This window comes from Nilaparvata lugens, chromosome X, assembly GCF_014356525.2.
Source record: "Nilaparvata lugens isolate BPH chromosome X, ASM1435652v1, whole genome shotgun sequence".
Taxonomy (NCBI): Eukaryota; Metazoa; Arthropoda; class Insecta; order Hemiptera; family Delphacidae; genus Nilaparvata; species Nilaparvata lugens.
The window spans coordinates 25,220,816-25,237,551 of record NC_052518.1 but is presented as its reverse complement, the minus strand read 5'-3'; the positions used below and the strand labels follow the sequence as shown (position 1 = coordinate 25,237,551).

Here is a 16,736-nt window from a genome sequence, read left to right as displayed (position 1 = left end):
CATGTTTTAAAGTTATTGCATTATTCGAGAAAATAGTTGCAGAGAGCAGCCGAGTGTCAGCAACGCAACGCAAATTTGAATTTGTAACATAATGATTGCGGTAATCAGGTAAATGCTAAAGTAGTCAGTTTTAATACACCTGGGTAATTGAATTATAACAAATCATTTACTTCTAAATTTCCATCTCTATGCCTTTGTACTTTCAACTCTATCCTTTGATATTGTTATATTCATAGACGTGAAGTAGATAGATAAGGGTGGGTGTCTACCATAAGTAAAATGAAATGTCTATTTCCGACTTCTGTAGTTGAATACTTATAGCTAGTAGTTCTGTGAACAGTAGAGCTTGTACAGTAGTTATAAAGTTTATAAGATCTCATTGTTTAACAGATCTCATTGTCAATATGTTACCTCAATTAGCCCTTCGGACATCGGAAAAAAGAAACCGGTACCGTGACGAGAAATCGGTAAGTGTTGAAACGGCCAATGACTGATTGGCGTGTATTGACGATGACAATATTACCTGTTATGAATGAAACCGAGAGCAGTGCCAAGCTGTAATCATCAAAAGCTAATCTACAAACATGCCAACGTACATATACTGACAAAAGCAAATCCCGTCGTTGAAATGTAGAAAAATCAATCATCAAAATATTATCATGAAAAAATAACATTTTCCCGCTTTTTTGGGAAACGATAACTGTATATCTTCTAGTATTGAAAATGACATTCGAAATGAAAAACAATACTGAAAATTTTTATTATATTCAAAATTCTCAATGTTCGAGTATATTAACCCCCCAGTAGACTACATTCAACACAGTAGAACCACTATAATTTGTAGCTTACGGGACCAAGCATTTAATACGAATTTTGGAGGGTGACGAATTATATATCAAGCTCTGCAATATCGAGGATGATAAAATAAAATACGAAAAAATATATCATGGATACTGATCCCATAATTACCCATAATTAATTCATGATATAGCCTGTATGAATGGATATTAGAAAATATTGTTAAATATTAATTTGACATACTTGTAAAAGATTTCAGAGATCAATACAACCGTTCATGAGCGAGTTCTTCAACCAAGGGTGTCTCTAGTTATATTATTATATTTGAATCCATAGAGCTTTAAAGTTCACTCCGTATGGGTGAATAATTCACAATCAGAATTCAAAATCCCTAAACTAATAATACCAATTACTATAACGTTAAATGTATTGCTATCACAAGTTGTATTACTAATACATGTGGGTGGGCTATGTTGAAAACAAACAATACCTAGACAGGCAGACAGACATTAAAGAAAGCGAGTTGATGTAAGTTTCGTATATTAATCAGCTGAATTCAGCGGAGTTATCAGTTACTATGGCATACTAGTGTATTTATCGTTATAGGAATACTAGTTACAGTGTTTTTGATGGCAAAACTACGAATTATAGAGTTATCGAGAAGTTTCAGTGTACTCACTAATCTTGACTATTGAACTATTAAGTGAAGTTATTTTTGTTTTGTGTCAAGAAATTTACTAATAGTTATATTATTCAAGCTCCAAATAACTGCAGAAAAGAGAGACAACTGCACAAAATAGGAATGATATATAACGAATTATACAGTTACAAGATAAGTCATCGCCTGATATTACTACGAAGAGGGATAGAAAAGAGTGATAGGTTTCAGAAATAAATTGTCAATGGTCTTGTTAAGAATAGCCTACATGTGGGGATCCATCAGAACAATAACCATTGTTTGAAAACCCAGACAGCTCTGCGTAGTACAGTCCGTCCAAGAAGTATACCTTTTGGAAGTGTCAGAGATTCGATGTGTCTGACTTTGTCGTGTCTGTACGAATGTAAAAGTGTCCGGTTTTGGCGCCTAACGCACACGCCAATTCGAGACTCTTTCAAAACAGTCTTTCCCTGTCGCTGGCGTACGGTGTCGATGGATGAGATAGTCGCTGTCCACTCCTGTCAGGTTCTGGGAGTGTCAGAGGACTAAGGTGGCGCGTTCCCTACTTGACAACATCAGCTGTTGGAACAAACAAGAGACCCACGAAACCGCCTAACTTTTTGGCATCAGCTATACCTGTAGTGTGGTGAAAAATATCATACACGACTCTCTCAGAAAAGTGTTTACGATATTTGGATAACATATTCCCGGGCTCGGCAAGCCTCACCCGGGAAACTATCCTCATGCCGTAAACACTAACTTTCTGTGCTTGTAGCATAATATACTATTTTGAGATATTTTATTTTTTTTTACGGAATAACTATGCAGTTTATCGTAAACATGTAGAGGACGATATTGAAAGCCAGTTACATGTAGATAATATTCAGAAAAAAGTCAAAGCTGTACTATGAATAGTAACTGCTGGACAGGCGATTTTATAAGTGCACGATTTTTACAACTTTTTGTTCTTAAATTTCTCTTTGGCAAAATGGAGTCAACTCAGCAACGTTGTTCTCCTATCTTTCTTCACTGCCATTATAACGTGGGCTTTACCATATCGGTATTTATAAACGTTTCGTTATAGTTGAAAACATCACAGGTGGCAATCATATGATTCGCCACATTACTCCCCCAGGCAGACGATTTGGCCATCCGAAATTTTGAAGCTAACTTTTTTTGGAACAGGGTGGGAAGGCTCAGGTGAATCGTCTTGAAGGATGTATGCTGGCTTCCATTTGCTGCACTGAATTCGTAATTCACAGGAGAACATCGTTGTAATTCACGTCGAATCAGGTTGTGGAGGCTGTCAAAGACTTCGTCTAAAAGCTTGTGAATAAACGGTTAAGGTTTCTCTGTAGATACATCACAGAGCACAGTAAGTGGTGATCCAGGAATGGGTACACGTTCCAATGGAAGAGAAGAATTCTCTGGTGTTATCTTCTGAAGTTGGCTACCTTTGACATATTGTATATCCATCAAAAACTCAAAGATGAATTATAATTGATTGAGCTGAATTGGTGGAAGTTGATTGGTTGAGTTTGTGGAGTTGATTGGTTGGTAAGCATAGACTAGAGGCTTGTGGTCTGTGCAGATAGTAAAGAAATGTCCTTCTAAGAGGTGGCGAAAATACTGTACCGTTACATCAACAGCAAGTAGCTAGTGATAGTATACTGGCCAGCAACTTTCTTTCAAAGATAATTTTTAGTATACTGGCCAGCAACTTTCTTTCAAAGATATTTTTTTTGAAAAGAAAGCAAGAGGTTGCCATACGCCTTCAACCAGTTGTAAGCATTCTCCAACTGAGTGGTTAGAAGCATCAGTAAATGAACCAAGTGTTTAATTCTTGAATGATTACTCTTCTTTCCCATTCCTGAAGTACTGTCATTTATCCATGCTTCATTAGGAAATATTGCTCTCTCCCAGTCCAGATGTTTGGCGGTATTCAAAAAGTGTCTCCTTTTTATTATATTGTTCACTACTTGATTCATTCTTCAGAAGTGTAATTTTCATTTTTGTAGTAATTAAAACTTGAAAGAGTTCAATGCAAAATTTCATCTCTTTATAGGTTAATAAAAGTTTTTAAAATAATTTTTTTTAGAATTTTATATTCTCGGCAAAAATTATCCAATTGATGCTGTAATATTGTGAACTGTTCACGTTGAACAGAAATTTGTCCTTCATCCATCGTGGTGGATAACTTGAGTAACTATAATAGGTAATTTTTACTCACATGAAATACAAATACCTATAAAAATGCTCGCTGTTGATCACGTCGGGGTCACCAATATAGGAATTTAATTTGTTGATTTCCTATGTTGAAATTGATTAAATGAAACTAGATGAATGATGAAATATTTTTAATGTTGGAATGACAAAATCTCCAATGTACCTGCAGTACCTGCTTTGTCGAATGATAGCATCATCAAAGTTAATCAAATACTGTCATTATAACGTGGACCTCACTATAGGCCTCTGGTGCGGTCCACGTTATAATGACAGTATTTGATCAACTTTCGTTTTGCTATCCTAGTTTATCATTCGACAAAACCGGTGGTACTATCCTTTCTAGGTCCACAACGATGCCAATTATGTTTTTGACAGTGTAGAAATATAATTAATTAATGCAGAGAATCGGTATCGCTATACTTCTATCTTCATCCCCTGCCATTATAACGTGGACCTCACTATATATAATTATTATGCCAGTTGAAAACATCACAGGTGGCAATCATATGATTCGCCACACGCATGCGCATTACTATGCATTTTTGGAAGTGGATTCTTTTGTTTATGGAGTTACCTTACAATTTAGAAGTTAGGTTATGTCGCTTAATGCTTCCTTCGTTTCTTCGTTGTTGGAAAGTTTGAAAAGGTGCTTCTATACATGTTTGAAGGGTTTGTAATTCTTTTCTCTTTTGTTACGTTCATAGCAGACAATTTCATCCATTCAACTATGAGCTCTATGATAGTGTCATTGTGAAGTGAAGTGTCATTTCAAAATTACTATGGTTATTCTTATTCATAATGTTCAAGTTCATGGACAATTCGAGCGTCTCGTTAAATTTCCATCAATTTTCTATAGCCTCGTTTATACGTTGTTATTTTAACTAATTATTAATCCTAACATTCTCTCAGCATGATGGTTATGGACTAGATACTAGGGAAAGGTTGGTATTCCACTTTAAAATTTGGATAAATATCAATCTTGTTAATATCGACGATTTGTAGTTCAGTTCGACGAAATGTAAACATAATTATTGGCAGTAGGCATGACTTTATTTCTACTTCAAGTTCAGGTGAAAAAGTTCGTGCAGGTGTTGCCATGAAACCGGGTTCTGTAATTTAGCTTGATTTTCATCAAATATAGTGGTATTGACAATATCAACGTCTTAAACTTTCAATCCACAATAAGTGTTGGGGCTAGGTCCTCCATAGCACTTCACTATGCCGAATCACGGGGAGGGGGAAGGGGGATCATTTCTACCTTTTTTATTAATTTTTACAGAAATTTACTTTTATCGTATTTTCCAAGTCAGGTAACCGTACCATCTATCATCTTTTATTTTTTGTTATATTAGGCCTATATCTTGAATTTGTAGTTGATCATCCTGACTTGGTAATATTTCTTTCTTTTGGAGTCTTGTTCGGCAAAAGTACTCTTTCGTTTATAAGCTAGCAGAATAAAAAAGAAACGTTGGCTCCGTGATCGGGCTGGTATCTTATTGCTCAAAATAGATATCGCCTATCCAATTCCTAGCATATCACGAGAAGGCCTCTGGATGCCAATTTAAACCCATTGCCAACAGTGAAAACCAGGAGCCTTCTCCTGATGCGTAGGTACATTCCCATTGGACGGATAACCAATTTCCATTTTTGAGTACGGTAGCTATAAATATATCATTTATGAGTTTGAAAATTAATTCCGGATGACTCGGAACCCAACTCAAGGTGTAGGTTCACTCAACATCTCTCATAGCCCAATAATCATCATTCCCAATACATAGCCGGAGTCGGAGTCTGAATCTAGCGCATTATTCGTTCTTGCTGCAATCTTTTTCACGGCTGTAGCAGCTACCATTAGTTGCCCGCTAGTCAAATTTTGGTAGCTTTGAGGATGTAATAGATCAATTCTTAATACTTGAATATAAGTCAGGTGACCAGCTAGCAAATAGCATTCGAACCTTCAGTCTGACTTGAGTTTCAAGTAGGCTACTCTTTAATTTATTTGATCGACTTGTTGAATGAGTAGGCCTGACCCTACTTCATCAGATGAGTGAAACTTTGAGACACACATAACATCTAAAATCGTCAATATGGAATAAACTAGGCTAAGTTATTCTATGTAGTCTGGTGGAATATTGCATTGCTTGTGAACTAATAAGTTACAGAATTTATCTACGTGTCTTTAGAACACATTTGGAATTATCAATATCATTCTATATGCTACATAATATTATCTACATTTTTCAACCTTGTGTATTGATATTACGTTCACTTATTATCCACTATTGTCTTTCGGACACATTTAATTATTAACATCCGAAATATACCGGATGTTTCAAAATGAATGATGAGGTTTCAACCACGAGTCATATATAAAATCAAAGAAAAACTCAGAAAGTGTTATATAATATTTAGACAATTTGAAACTATATTAGAATATTGAAGAAAATTTGGGCAATAGCCTGTTTTTTCTTTTCCAATCATTGTATTGTTTGTTCAATGTGAGCACCAGTCTTCACTCGACACACATCACGACGATATGTGAGCTAATCCCAAACTTTTATGAGTGTCTCATTAATTGTTGCAACTGCTGTTTCAATGTTTTTTCTTGATCTAGAAGGCCGACTAACAAAGAAAGCACATACACACGGTTCTTAATAAATCCTCAAACATATAAATCGCTCGGTGTTATCGCACAGTCATGTGACCGTGGAGGCCATGGGAAACAAGCCCTGCCATTATAGTTCAATACAAAATTACTTTTGATTTGGAGGAATATGCGGCGCAGAGAAATGGAGGGAGATTAGCCAATTAGAGTGATGAATAGAGTCATATGTAGAAGCGCAGTTGCCATTTTGTCAATTAGGATCAGTCGACTCAGTGCTTCCAGACAGGATACTTCGTTTGGGTATCATGTGCACAGAAACACTCACTAGAGTATGATGGCCGGTTTAGAACGGTAACATCGCGCGGCTGTATATCTTTCTTTGCTGCGCATGTCCTTTCAAGACGAAAGTAATTTTGTATGGACTATAGGTTCCTGACGGCCAACCCAGCGGTCAGGTGCTGCTAGATTAAGCCGATCGCGTACCTCATTTTGCCAGTGAGATGGCTCCTCGCCTGAATATATCATTCAAGCCGTCAATGGGCCTGTCATACTTTAGCCAGGACCTACAATATAACGTGCCCATCCGATAACACGAGTACTTAATAGGCACTGATGCCAACAAAAAAAAAACTGTTAGAGTTCCTCTTTCATCTGATATATATATATATATATTCTTTATTTCGCAAATCTGCATCATATATATATATATATATATATATATTATATATATATATATATATATAATATATATATATATATATATATATATATATATATATATATATATATATATGTGTGTGACTTGTGGCTGTAAGTTTGATGTGGTAGATATTATAATATGTTGAAACCCCATCATTCATTTAGAAACACCCAGTGTAATCCTCATCGATCTTGAAATATTTTCTGGATGTTGTATCCTTGCATTCCAATATTCCTTTCACTTATAGACGCGATTTTTGTGTTTCAGACAGTGTTAGGGAGGAGTCTGGTGGGCTAGTTCGACCATGATAGACCCGAGCTCATCGGAGGAAGAGAGTGATGATGAGCAAGGACACCATCGAAGCCACCACCACTCTCACCACCACCAAGATGAGTCTCACTCCCACGGCCCGTCGCACCATCCACACTCTAGTTCACACTCCCAGTCCAGCTCGACACCACAGCATCATGGTCACCACACTAGTTTGGATGTTCCTCCACAGTCTAATGCCGTACCTACAAGGTCAGTACTCACCATCAATTTACATTATTTATTCTGCACATAATCATGGACAAAAATTTATTCTTTATTTCGCAAATCTGCATCATCATTCGAATAAAGAAACCCTTTAAAAAGAGGAAACACTATTTCATTATAATTATTCATCTTTTCCAATGTATTGGTCATTTCGTTTGGAAGAGAGAAAAAGAGAAAACTTTCCTCTCTAGCAAGCTATTTCTCTCTCTCTCTCTCTCTCGATAAAATACCCGAAATAATTTTATTTTTCACTTTCAAACATCACAACAAAGAATTATTTAAACTGATACATTTTGTTTGATACATTTCATGAAATACTTTCAAGAACTTTTATAACCAATATTCAAGTGTCTTCATGTTTTAATTTCTCTTCCTGGACGAATTATTTTTGATACGAATTATTATTCATCATCTCTCATCTTTCTAGATTCCTCCCCAATCATCTCATCATACCCAATAGTTGTATCTGTCCATAGTATTGAAATTGTAGCTGTTTACTTTGTGAATCAGCTACGATTGAAATCCCATTTATCATTCTACAATACAATTTAAGAATTAACATCTTAGTTTGTATCTCAAATACCTGGAAGTGTGAGAGAGGCACTTAAAGTCACGGTTCCGAGTTTATTTAAACACATGATTTTGTCTGCAGTTCTTCAAATCACAAAATGTTCAATCCTCAAGTATTTTCACAAAGTAGAATTTCAAATTTATCAATTTGTTCATGATCGATGTACATAAACATGATCAAAGAAATGTAAGTAAATTCAATTCTACATATCAATGCAAATTCCAAACTTTTTTTATACAAATGAAATTTATACAGTCAGTTTACTTAAATATCCAATTTTCTTCTATCATGTAACTTTTCTTTGTAAGGGATAAAATGCAATTCAATTTGAAGTCGCTTAGAGGACTCAAAGACTGTCCATTAAACATGACTGGCACAATATCAGTCAAAACCAATGCAACTTTCTACGTGTCATCCTTTAAAATTTGAAAATACAAAGTTTTCATGATAGTACTTGATTATACAAGTAGCACATTATAGAAGACACTGTTAGGCCTATAAAAAGAGTTGTTATAAAAATTATCATGTAAAGTATTAAAACATTTTTAAAATTTGTTAATATAAAATAATCAATACAAATCATGATTTACTTTTTGTGTAGTTGAGAAGTTGATATTGTCCGGTCTTTCTAAGTATCAATATATCTGTGGTTTTTTGACAATTTCTTAGTCTTTTTTATTCAATATGAATAATTACCACATTATCAACTTCTCAACTACACAAAAAGTGATATTGTGGTAATTATTTATATTAAATAAAACAACTATGAAATTGTCAAAAGCCACAGATTTATTGATAGTTAGAAAGACCGGTTTCGGTTCTTACACCATTGTCAATCTCTGATAAACTAAAACAAAATACAAGAGCAGCAGAATTTATACTAGTAGGCGAGTACTGCTATTGGCAAAGGGCATGAACACCTGCTATTGGCCCAGCTAGACAGGCTCCTCCCACTTAACATCATAACAAAAAAGTCACAAAATGGCGGCTTAAGCAACAGACTTGCCATGGTAACAAAATTTACTTTCAGTACCAGAAAACAAGTAAAAGATAATAAAACAAATATGTCAATAGAATACTATTGACTAATGTATGCTTAAGATGTTATGATAAAACTAAATTCGTTGTGTTGTATTGGTTGAAATGAATCTGGTCATTTAAACTATACTGGGAATTGTACTTAATTACTCTTGTTATTTCTAAAGCCTCTAGAATATTCAAAGATCTGCCTTTGTTATTAACATGCAGAAACTTAACATTATCCTCAACTGTGAACTTGTGATTATTCATCAAATTTTCTGCAAAGTTAGATTACCCATTCCGTTTATTCCAATCTCTGATGTGTTCTTTAATTCTACTTTTGGAACTTCCACCTGTCTAACCCACGTAACAAGAATACAATCACCACATTTAAGTTTGTACACTCCACTTTTATCTCAAATATCAATTTTGTCTTTACGCCAGCTAAATAGACTATTTAGAATCGGTTTGGTGTTGAAAGCAACATGAAATCCATTCCTCTTCAATTCCCTACCTATCTTATCAGATATTGAACAAGGCCTAAATATGGGATTGTTATCCAAGTCGTTGCTTTGTTTGTCGAAAATTTGCTTTGTTAGAATTATGTATGGACTGAAAATTTTGTGAAGTAAAGAACTACAAGACCACCTATTTTGGACTATGTGTTATCTAAATTTGGGAGAGAAATAGCACAAGGTTACCTTATTTTCCCTCTCCCTATCATGTTTATGATGTACTTATTATATGAATAAAGAATAAAAATATGCATTTGGGCAGCTCGAATATGTCCTGGTCGTTGGTCACTGCAAAACCATTTATCATGCTTACGTTCAAACGCTGCTTGAGTGTGGCCTCTTGCCGTATCCCAGAGAACGTTAATCAAAACATCTTTTTAAAAAATCGAAGACACTCAACCCATCCACTCTTCCAAGAGTTTCCATCCCTTAATATCAAATAACTGTACATAAAAAATTTCTAATCTCTATTAAAAAAAAATCTTTACGGAAATTCAGCATGTTTATCCCGTCAGGAACAGGTTACATAAAAACTTACAATCCCCCGGTTTGAAAATTCAATACAGTTATGTATTTTCTCCCATTTGACTCACTGGATTTATCGTAATGCCTCAGCGCCTCAGCATAAGTTGTTGAAAGTGAGGGATGTAGTATTGTAGTCTATGTAGTCTATAAACGAAGGGTGAGCAGGTGGCTGCTCCGTTTGGACCCGTCGTCTGCGGAGACTGTATTGTTGTCACCATACATATCAAATTGAAAGGACTTTCTGACCTCTTGTTTTGCTTAGTTTTCACAATGTTCGGTGTTCACAATGAATACTCACATTTAAAATACACAGAAACAGGAAGTGGCCACTTTCCAGCCGGGTATCGCGACTGACCTTGATTTTTCTGGGCTCGAATTGAGATCAGCTGTTTTTATTTACACCGTAAAGGTAGGCGCACATAGATCGTCATCGGACGGACGGCACGGATCGGACGATTAGATTTGTTGCATTGTTTTCAATTGAAGTGCGCATACCTATCCGCATCGTACGCATCGTAGATCGGAAATGCCGTCAGGAATTCCGAGAGGAGCATTGAAGCCGACGGCTCCGATCGGATTTAATGACTCACCGGAATTTATTTATTCCCTTGTATATTCTGTTGGAGTGAAGAAATAAATATTTGATAGGTTTTCAACTTTTTTTTAAATACATAATAAAGTTTTAATTTTTATTAAATATTTCCTAAATCAGTATCAAAACTAACTATGTCCTTAACATAATAATGTATCAAAATACAGTAGAGAAAATATCAGCTATTAATATACTGCATTACATAAATGCACATATAATTGGTTGGTAATGTATATTTACTATATTATAATATTAGAATAAATAGAATTTCACAATCTCACCAAAAAAAGAGCATACGATATTATGCATAAAGTCACTTAAGAAAATGACTATAGTTAGAAATTTTGCCTTATGTCGATGCTAATTTGAACGTCTTCAGAAGTTTTTAATCGAAATATAGAAAACCATACCTTAAACAGATTGCTGATCTCTTCTGTTCAGGCTCAATCGCTCGGAGATAAGTGGTGTTCAGTTTAACTATATATGTTGTCTGAGGATATTCAAAAGCTCAAAAAACATTACTTGCGACATGCGGAAGAATCTAAAAAAAATAACTTTGTCTTAAATTAAATCAGGAAACAGATGATTAAATTCTCCATATTCTATCCTTTTCTGATTAATTGTATGGATCCACATTTTCCGTTTTCTCTTCCTACGTCGCTGTACCTCTTCTTCATCTTCGGCTAACAACCAAGTAAAATTATAACTTCTTCTTCACTACTGCTATGAGCTATCCATCACTTATATACTGTAATATTTGTTCATTAAATTCCTAATTCACTCTCGACTCGACATACGTCGCAATGAACTAAAATACCAATGCTCCGATGACGACTAGTGTTCGCAGCACCTAAAAAAAGTACGATCCGTCCGATGCGTTCCGTTCGTCCGATGACGATCTGTGTGCGCCTACCTAAAACTGTATCTTCTTAACTTAGAAACTGACCGGGAATTGTAAATGTATTCTGTGCAGTGTGGCAAAACAATAATCATCACCGTATTTTTCCAACTAGTTAAACGAACAAATTATTTTCCGTATAATTCGATTCTTATAATTGTATATCTATATTTTATGAATCATCAGATACCTAATTTTAGCTTTGGGATAATTTTTTAGATAGGAAGTACGATAATATATATTTATGTTTTACATAATCATATTTATGTTTTATTCCGTTGTTGTTACGTTCAGATTTGAGCTTGAGAGGAGTATGTATAACACCAGTATTATGTTATATTCATGCGAGAGCTGCGAAAACCCCACATCAAATCGCAGGTTTAGAGTTTTTATGAAAAAAAGTGCTTTCTCTGCAATGTTACTATTCTTTGCCATGCACTTGGGAATAAATCCAGGTTAATAGTGTAGCAATTCTCCATTCCCTACTCAACTTCTTACTGAAAGCTTACCAAGTTTTAATAGAAGCATTGCAGCTGTTCACACTGTAACCAACGAAGCAGTACGTTATTGTATAGTCTAGAGGGATTCTACTCTTCGATTTGTACAAAACTAGATAATCCTCTCTGTGAAATACATCTCCTTTCCTTGAATTCTTGTTGTCATTTGGCAATAGTTGTCTGAAACGTATTGAGAAGCAAACAGCGTAAAGTGTTGTATTCAATCTCAATCAACTTGGAACACTTTCTAATCAAACTTAGCATTATAGAAACTTTCTCATTAAACTTTGCATGGAATCACTTTATCAATTCTACTCACAATCGAAAGTTTTCACTTTTCAATTTGTGTCTTCCTTCTCAAAAGCATCCATCCAAGTCTTCAACATCGAGCATTATTTTACACGTCCAAGTTTCTTACTTGGATCCAGTTGAAGTGTGCTTTCCTATAGTGGTACTCACTCCAAACTGTCAGCATCAGAGAGTATAGAATGTATCTATCTTCACTGGTCAGCATTGAATTTATGTCATTTACTACTACTAGCAATGCTGACAGTTGGTTGTCAACTTCACTATAAACCAAACTTAACCGCTCCTTTCGAAAGATCCATTGTCATGTGTGAATAATATTTACATTGCAAACTTGACTAATATCATTGAAACTCACTAACCTATAAATAATAATAATAATAATAATAATATCGAGTGACCTGGCTGGCTCAGGTCTGGTGTCAGAGTTTTCAGGTCGCAGCTGATCAATTTCAGGGCCTCTGACTAACCTATCAACTTTTTTGAAAGGGAATATGCCATTCTGATACTCTATTATGCATCTGATTTTGTTCACAGAACCTATTTCACAAAAATTATGCTTTTGGTGAACACGATTATGACAAGATATGATTGAGTTTGTAGTTATAGTTGACGGTTGACTTCTATTGAAGAAAGATAAAAATAGTATATTTCGCACCTAGGGTCGAAAATGTACGTTTTCCGGCTCGAGATCGCGGTTTTCAAGTTCGAGATGAAGTCGAGAACTTGAAGCGTTTGAGAGCCGGAAAAACATTTTTGCCCGTGTTGCGAACGCTATTTTTCGCCACACCAAAAAAAAAACTTCCCAATATTTATAAGAAATTGAAAAATTAATAAAATTCAAACAGCCTATTTTGATAGTTTGAATCTTGGTTATGACATCTTTTACTGTCAATTAATTTCAATACTACTAATTAATAATTTACAATAGTGACCATATTTTTATACTATTAATATTTCGAATAATTGTTTGAATTTTTATAGCTCGCGCTTTGCGCCCGGTGCAATATCTCATGGATAGATGGATGAATAGAATTTTCATTACTATTTTGAAATAATGTGATGAAAAAATTAATATAATTGCATATTTCACAGTTTTGTCTCAAAATATATCTAAAAAATTGATTGAAATTTAAATTATGGTAACTAATATAAAAAATAGCTAATAAAAGTCGAAATTCATTGACAAAAAAAATGTCATTGACCGAGATTCGAACCTAGATCGTGTTTGTATTCACTGAGCTTTGGAATTTTGTTATATTACGCCTTTATGCTCTCGGCTATAGCATATTGTTGAACGAAGAGGCCTGACTGATAACTCTTAGCATACACGTAATACTGTAAACTAGACTTCTAAAAAAGTTTACTTCACTCCTAAAAAGCGTACAACCTTTGACTATAGAAAGAAGGTTGTTCTTTCTATAGAAGAAGGTTCTTTCTATAGTCAAAGGTACAACAGACTTTGGCTCATGACTTATATTATTAAAATTAATATTATTATCTGTTTCACAATAAAATTTTCACTCTGAATTAAGTCAGGTAACGTATGTAGGCTACTATAATATAGTGTATAGCGGCATATTAATTTGAAGCCGGTTTGCCGGCATTTTCACAACAAAATATTGCTCTGAAATCATAGAGAAAACATTCGAAGATTCAATCTTGAGTGGGCCTAATGTTTTCTCTATATGGTTCAATATTAAAGAAAAATTATCTAAAAGTTTTAATAATGAATTACGGACAAATTACTAGGAATTTTTTAGTCAAGGCTGAGTTTCACCAGTAGGCTTACCTTAAACTTCAGATCTCTGCTGTATTTTCTTGTTATTATAGTTGATTGTATTGCATTAAGAAGTGGAATTCGATAATAAAAAAGAAACAATTATTACTTTACCTCACTTTTAAATATTGATACAATTATTGTACTTTGATTTCAAATTCGATTCTTCACTTTTAAATACTTGCGATACGTACCTTTCTGACAATGGACAATGCAGCCATTGTATTCATTGTTTGATATCAAAAACACAATAATAAATATTAAATTATTAAACAGTAATTTATAAAATATATTATAGACATAATACCGCGATTCACGATACATAATTATATAGATTATTACAGTCGTTATGAGATTATCTCTCTATGATTTTTGTGAGATCGGACACGATCAGCTGTTATTCAAGGTCATTTTACAGCCCTAGGGCCGTAAAGTTTTACCGGCCTGGTCGGAAAACAATGACTTTCGGCCTCCATATGACGCACGTAAACCAGCTCATTACATCCAAGTGTGGCGAAAAAATCATTACTCCATGTATAACCTACGGGAGCATCCCTAAACTTTGAGGTTTTATTCTAAACTGAAATCAAATCAAAATTCTAAACTCTCTATTTTAAAAATATTATTTCATCATTATTCATCCTAAAAAATTTCATTATTTATATTTTATCAGTTTAAAATGTAATACAAAGAATATTATACTTATAGACGGTATAGAGATACAATGTAAATATAAACTGATAGAAATAATGAAGGAACTATAATATAAATAATACACCAACAAAACAACAAAATCAAGAATTGACCATTTCAAGACCAATGTATTGGAGGGATCCTAGTACTCTCTACTCTGTAATTGGGAGTAGGGTTGCCACCCGTACTATATTATAAAGTATTGTACTTTATTTGGAGGTCTTGTACTTTATACTTTGTAAGCAAGATAAAGTACGCAAAAAAACTTTATTTTGCTCAACAAAGTACTATATAATAAAGTAAGTGGAAATCAAACCATTTTATAGTTTGGTCCACGTTATAATGACAGTATTTGATTAACTTTGGTGTTGCTACCCTCGTCTATCATTCGACAAAGCAGGTAGTAGTACTATCCTTTTCTAGCTCCACAACGATGCCAATTATGTTTTTGACTATGTAGATATATAATTAATTGAGGCAGAGAATAGGCAACGTTATTCTTCTATCTTTATCCACTGTCATTATAATGTGGAATTCACTATAGATTAGTAGATTGGCGGAGACTGTCAGATTTAAACTAAATATTGGCTACATTTTTTCAGTGCATGTGATGCTGATGAGTTCAAGAATTTGTATAAAGTGGTTTCATATTATTTATTCTCTATCCCTGCCACTTCAGCATTTGTGGAATGGGTTTTTTTTTGTGATGAATAATAATTGAAGAGATGAGAGGAGCAAAGCATCTTTGAATCACATAAGAAATAATGAACTAATGATTTATTTCAATTTGAATTTTGATTGCAAAGATGCTTTGCAACTCTTCACCAGTAGCAACTATTTATTGATGATGGCCTAAAGCAATAAGAAATATATTGTCAAGAATAACTAATTTTTTATTAAATTTAAAAATCATTATTGAACTCATTTTGTATTCCATTATATCCATGTATTGTATTTTGAATATCCATTCAAAATTACTTTATTTGCATGGGCTACTTATAAGAGTTCTTGTTTATTCAAGTTTATTCATTCATCTCTTGTACAACATAGAAAATCAAATTGACAATGTACATACAAAAATTATTACAAGAAATAGAATATGGAGCTCACAAGACTTACGTCCGTTCGTGAGCTTCAAAAAGAAATAGATTACAAAAAATTTATAAACAAAGTGGCATAAAATAATATGAAATAAAGTAGGATTAAAAAGTAGGAGATAAAAAATACATACAAAAAAGTAGTAAATAATGGAATTGAAAAGCAGGTAGAAGAATCTTCAAAGTGGAGTTATACATTTTAAACATCGCTAGGCTAGACAGCACAACAGGAACGCAAATGAGAAAAGCATAAAGCTGTTTTAGAGTACGGTAAGCTCGAATGATAATATTGGGCTAGAAAAACTTAGGGCTCTGATATAGTGGAGAAAGTAGTGAGAAACGATCCAAATCACAAAAATACTATCTTATGTTACAAGAGAAGTCAGTGGATGCTTTGATCCAATTTATGGTTTCAATCTTTAGTTTATTTGGTGGAGAATTTGCAAACAAGGTTTGGGGAATTATATTCACAAGCTTATCACACCTATAAGGAAATTGCATCCTACAAACACTAATATTTGTTTCAGTCATGTCAGAAGATCTAAAAACTCGACGTGTATGGTATGGAGTATACCGGATATTAAATAAATTTTTATTTTTTTACCACGTATAATGCTAGGTTTTTTAAATAGAGCTGTTTGATTGATAGTATTTTGCTTTCCTCGAAAAGTGTTCTGGTCGGGTAGAGCCGCGGCTTGTTAAGTGCAATTTCTATTAT

The 16,736-nt window shown here is 34.1% G+C and overlaps 1 protein-coding gene across 5 annotated transcripts in view; it reads left to right on the top strand.

Moving 5' to 3' along the window:
• Window positions 1–16,736, top strand: part of LOC120354927 (MOB kinase activator-like 2) — a 218,140-nt gene that overhangs the window by 160,294 nt on the left and 41,110 nt on the right. For 3 of the 5 annotated variants that reach the window (XM_039443068.1, XM_039443065.1, XM_039443070.1), the window contains exon 2: window positions 7,255–7,509. In XM_039443068.1, the coding sequence (XP_039299002.1) occupies window positions 7,292–7,509 (218 nt within the window). In that variant the 5' untranslated portion in view covers window positions 7,255–7,291. The other 2 variants (XM_039443066.1, XM_039443069.1) reach the window with 2 other exon arrangements.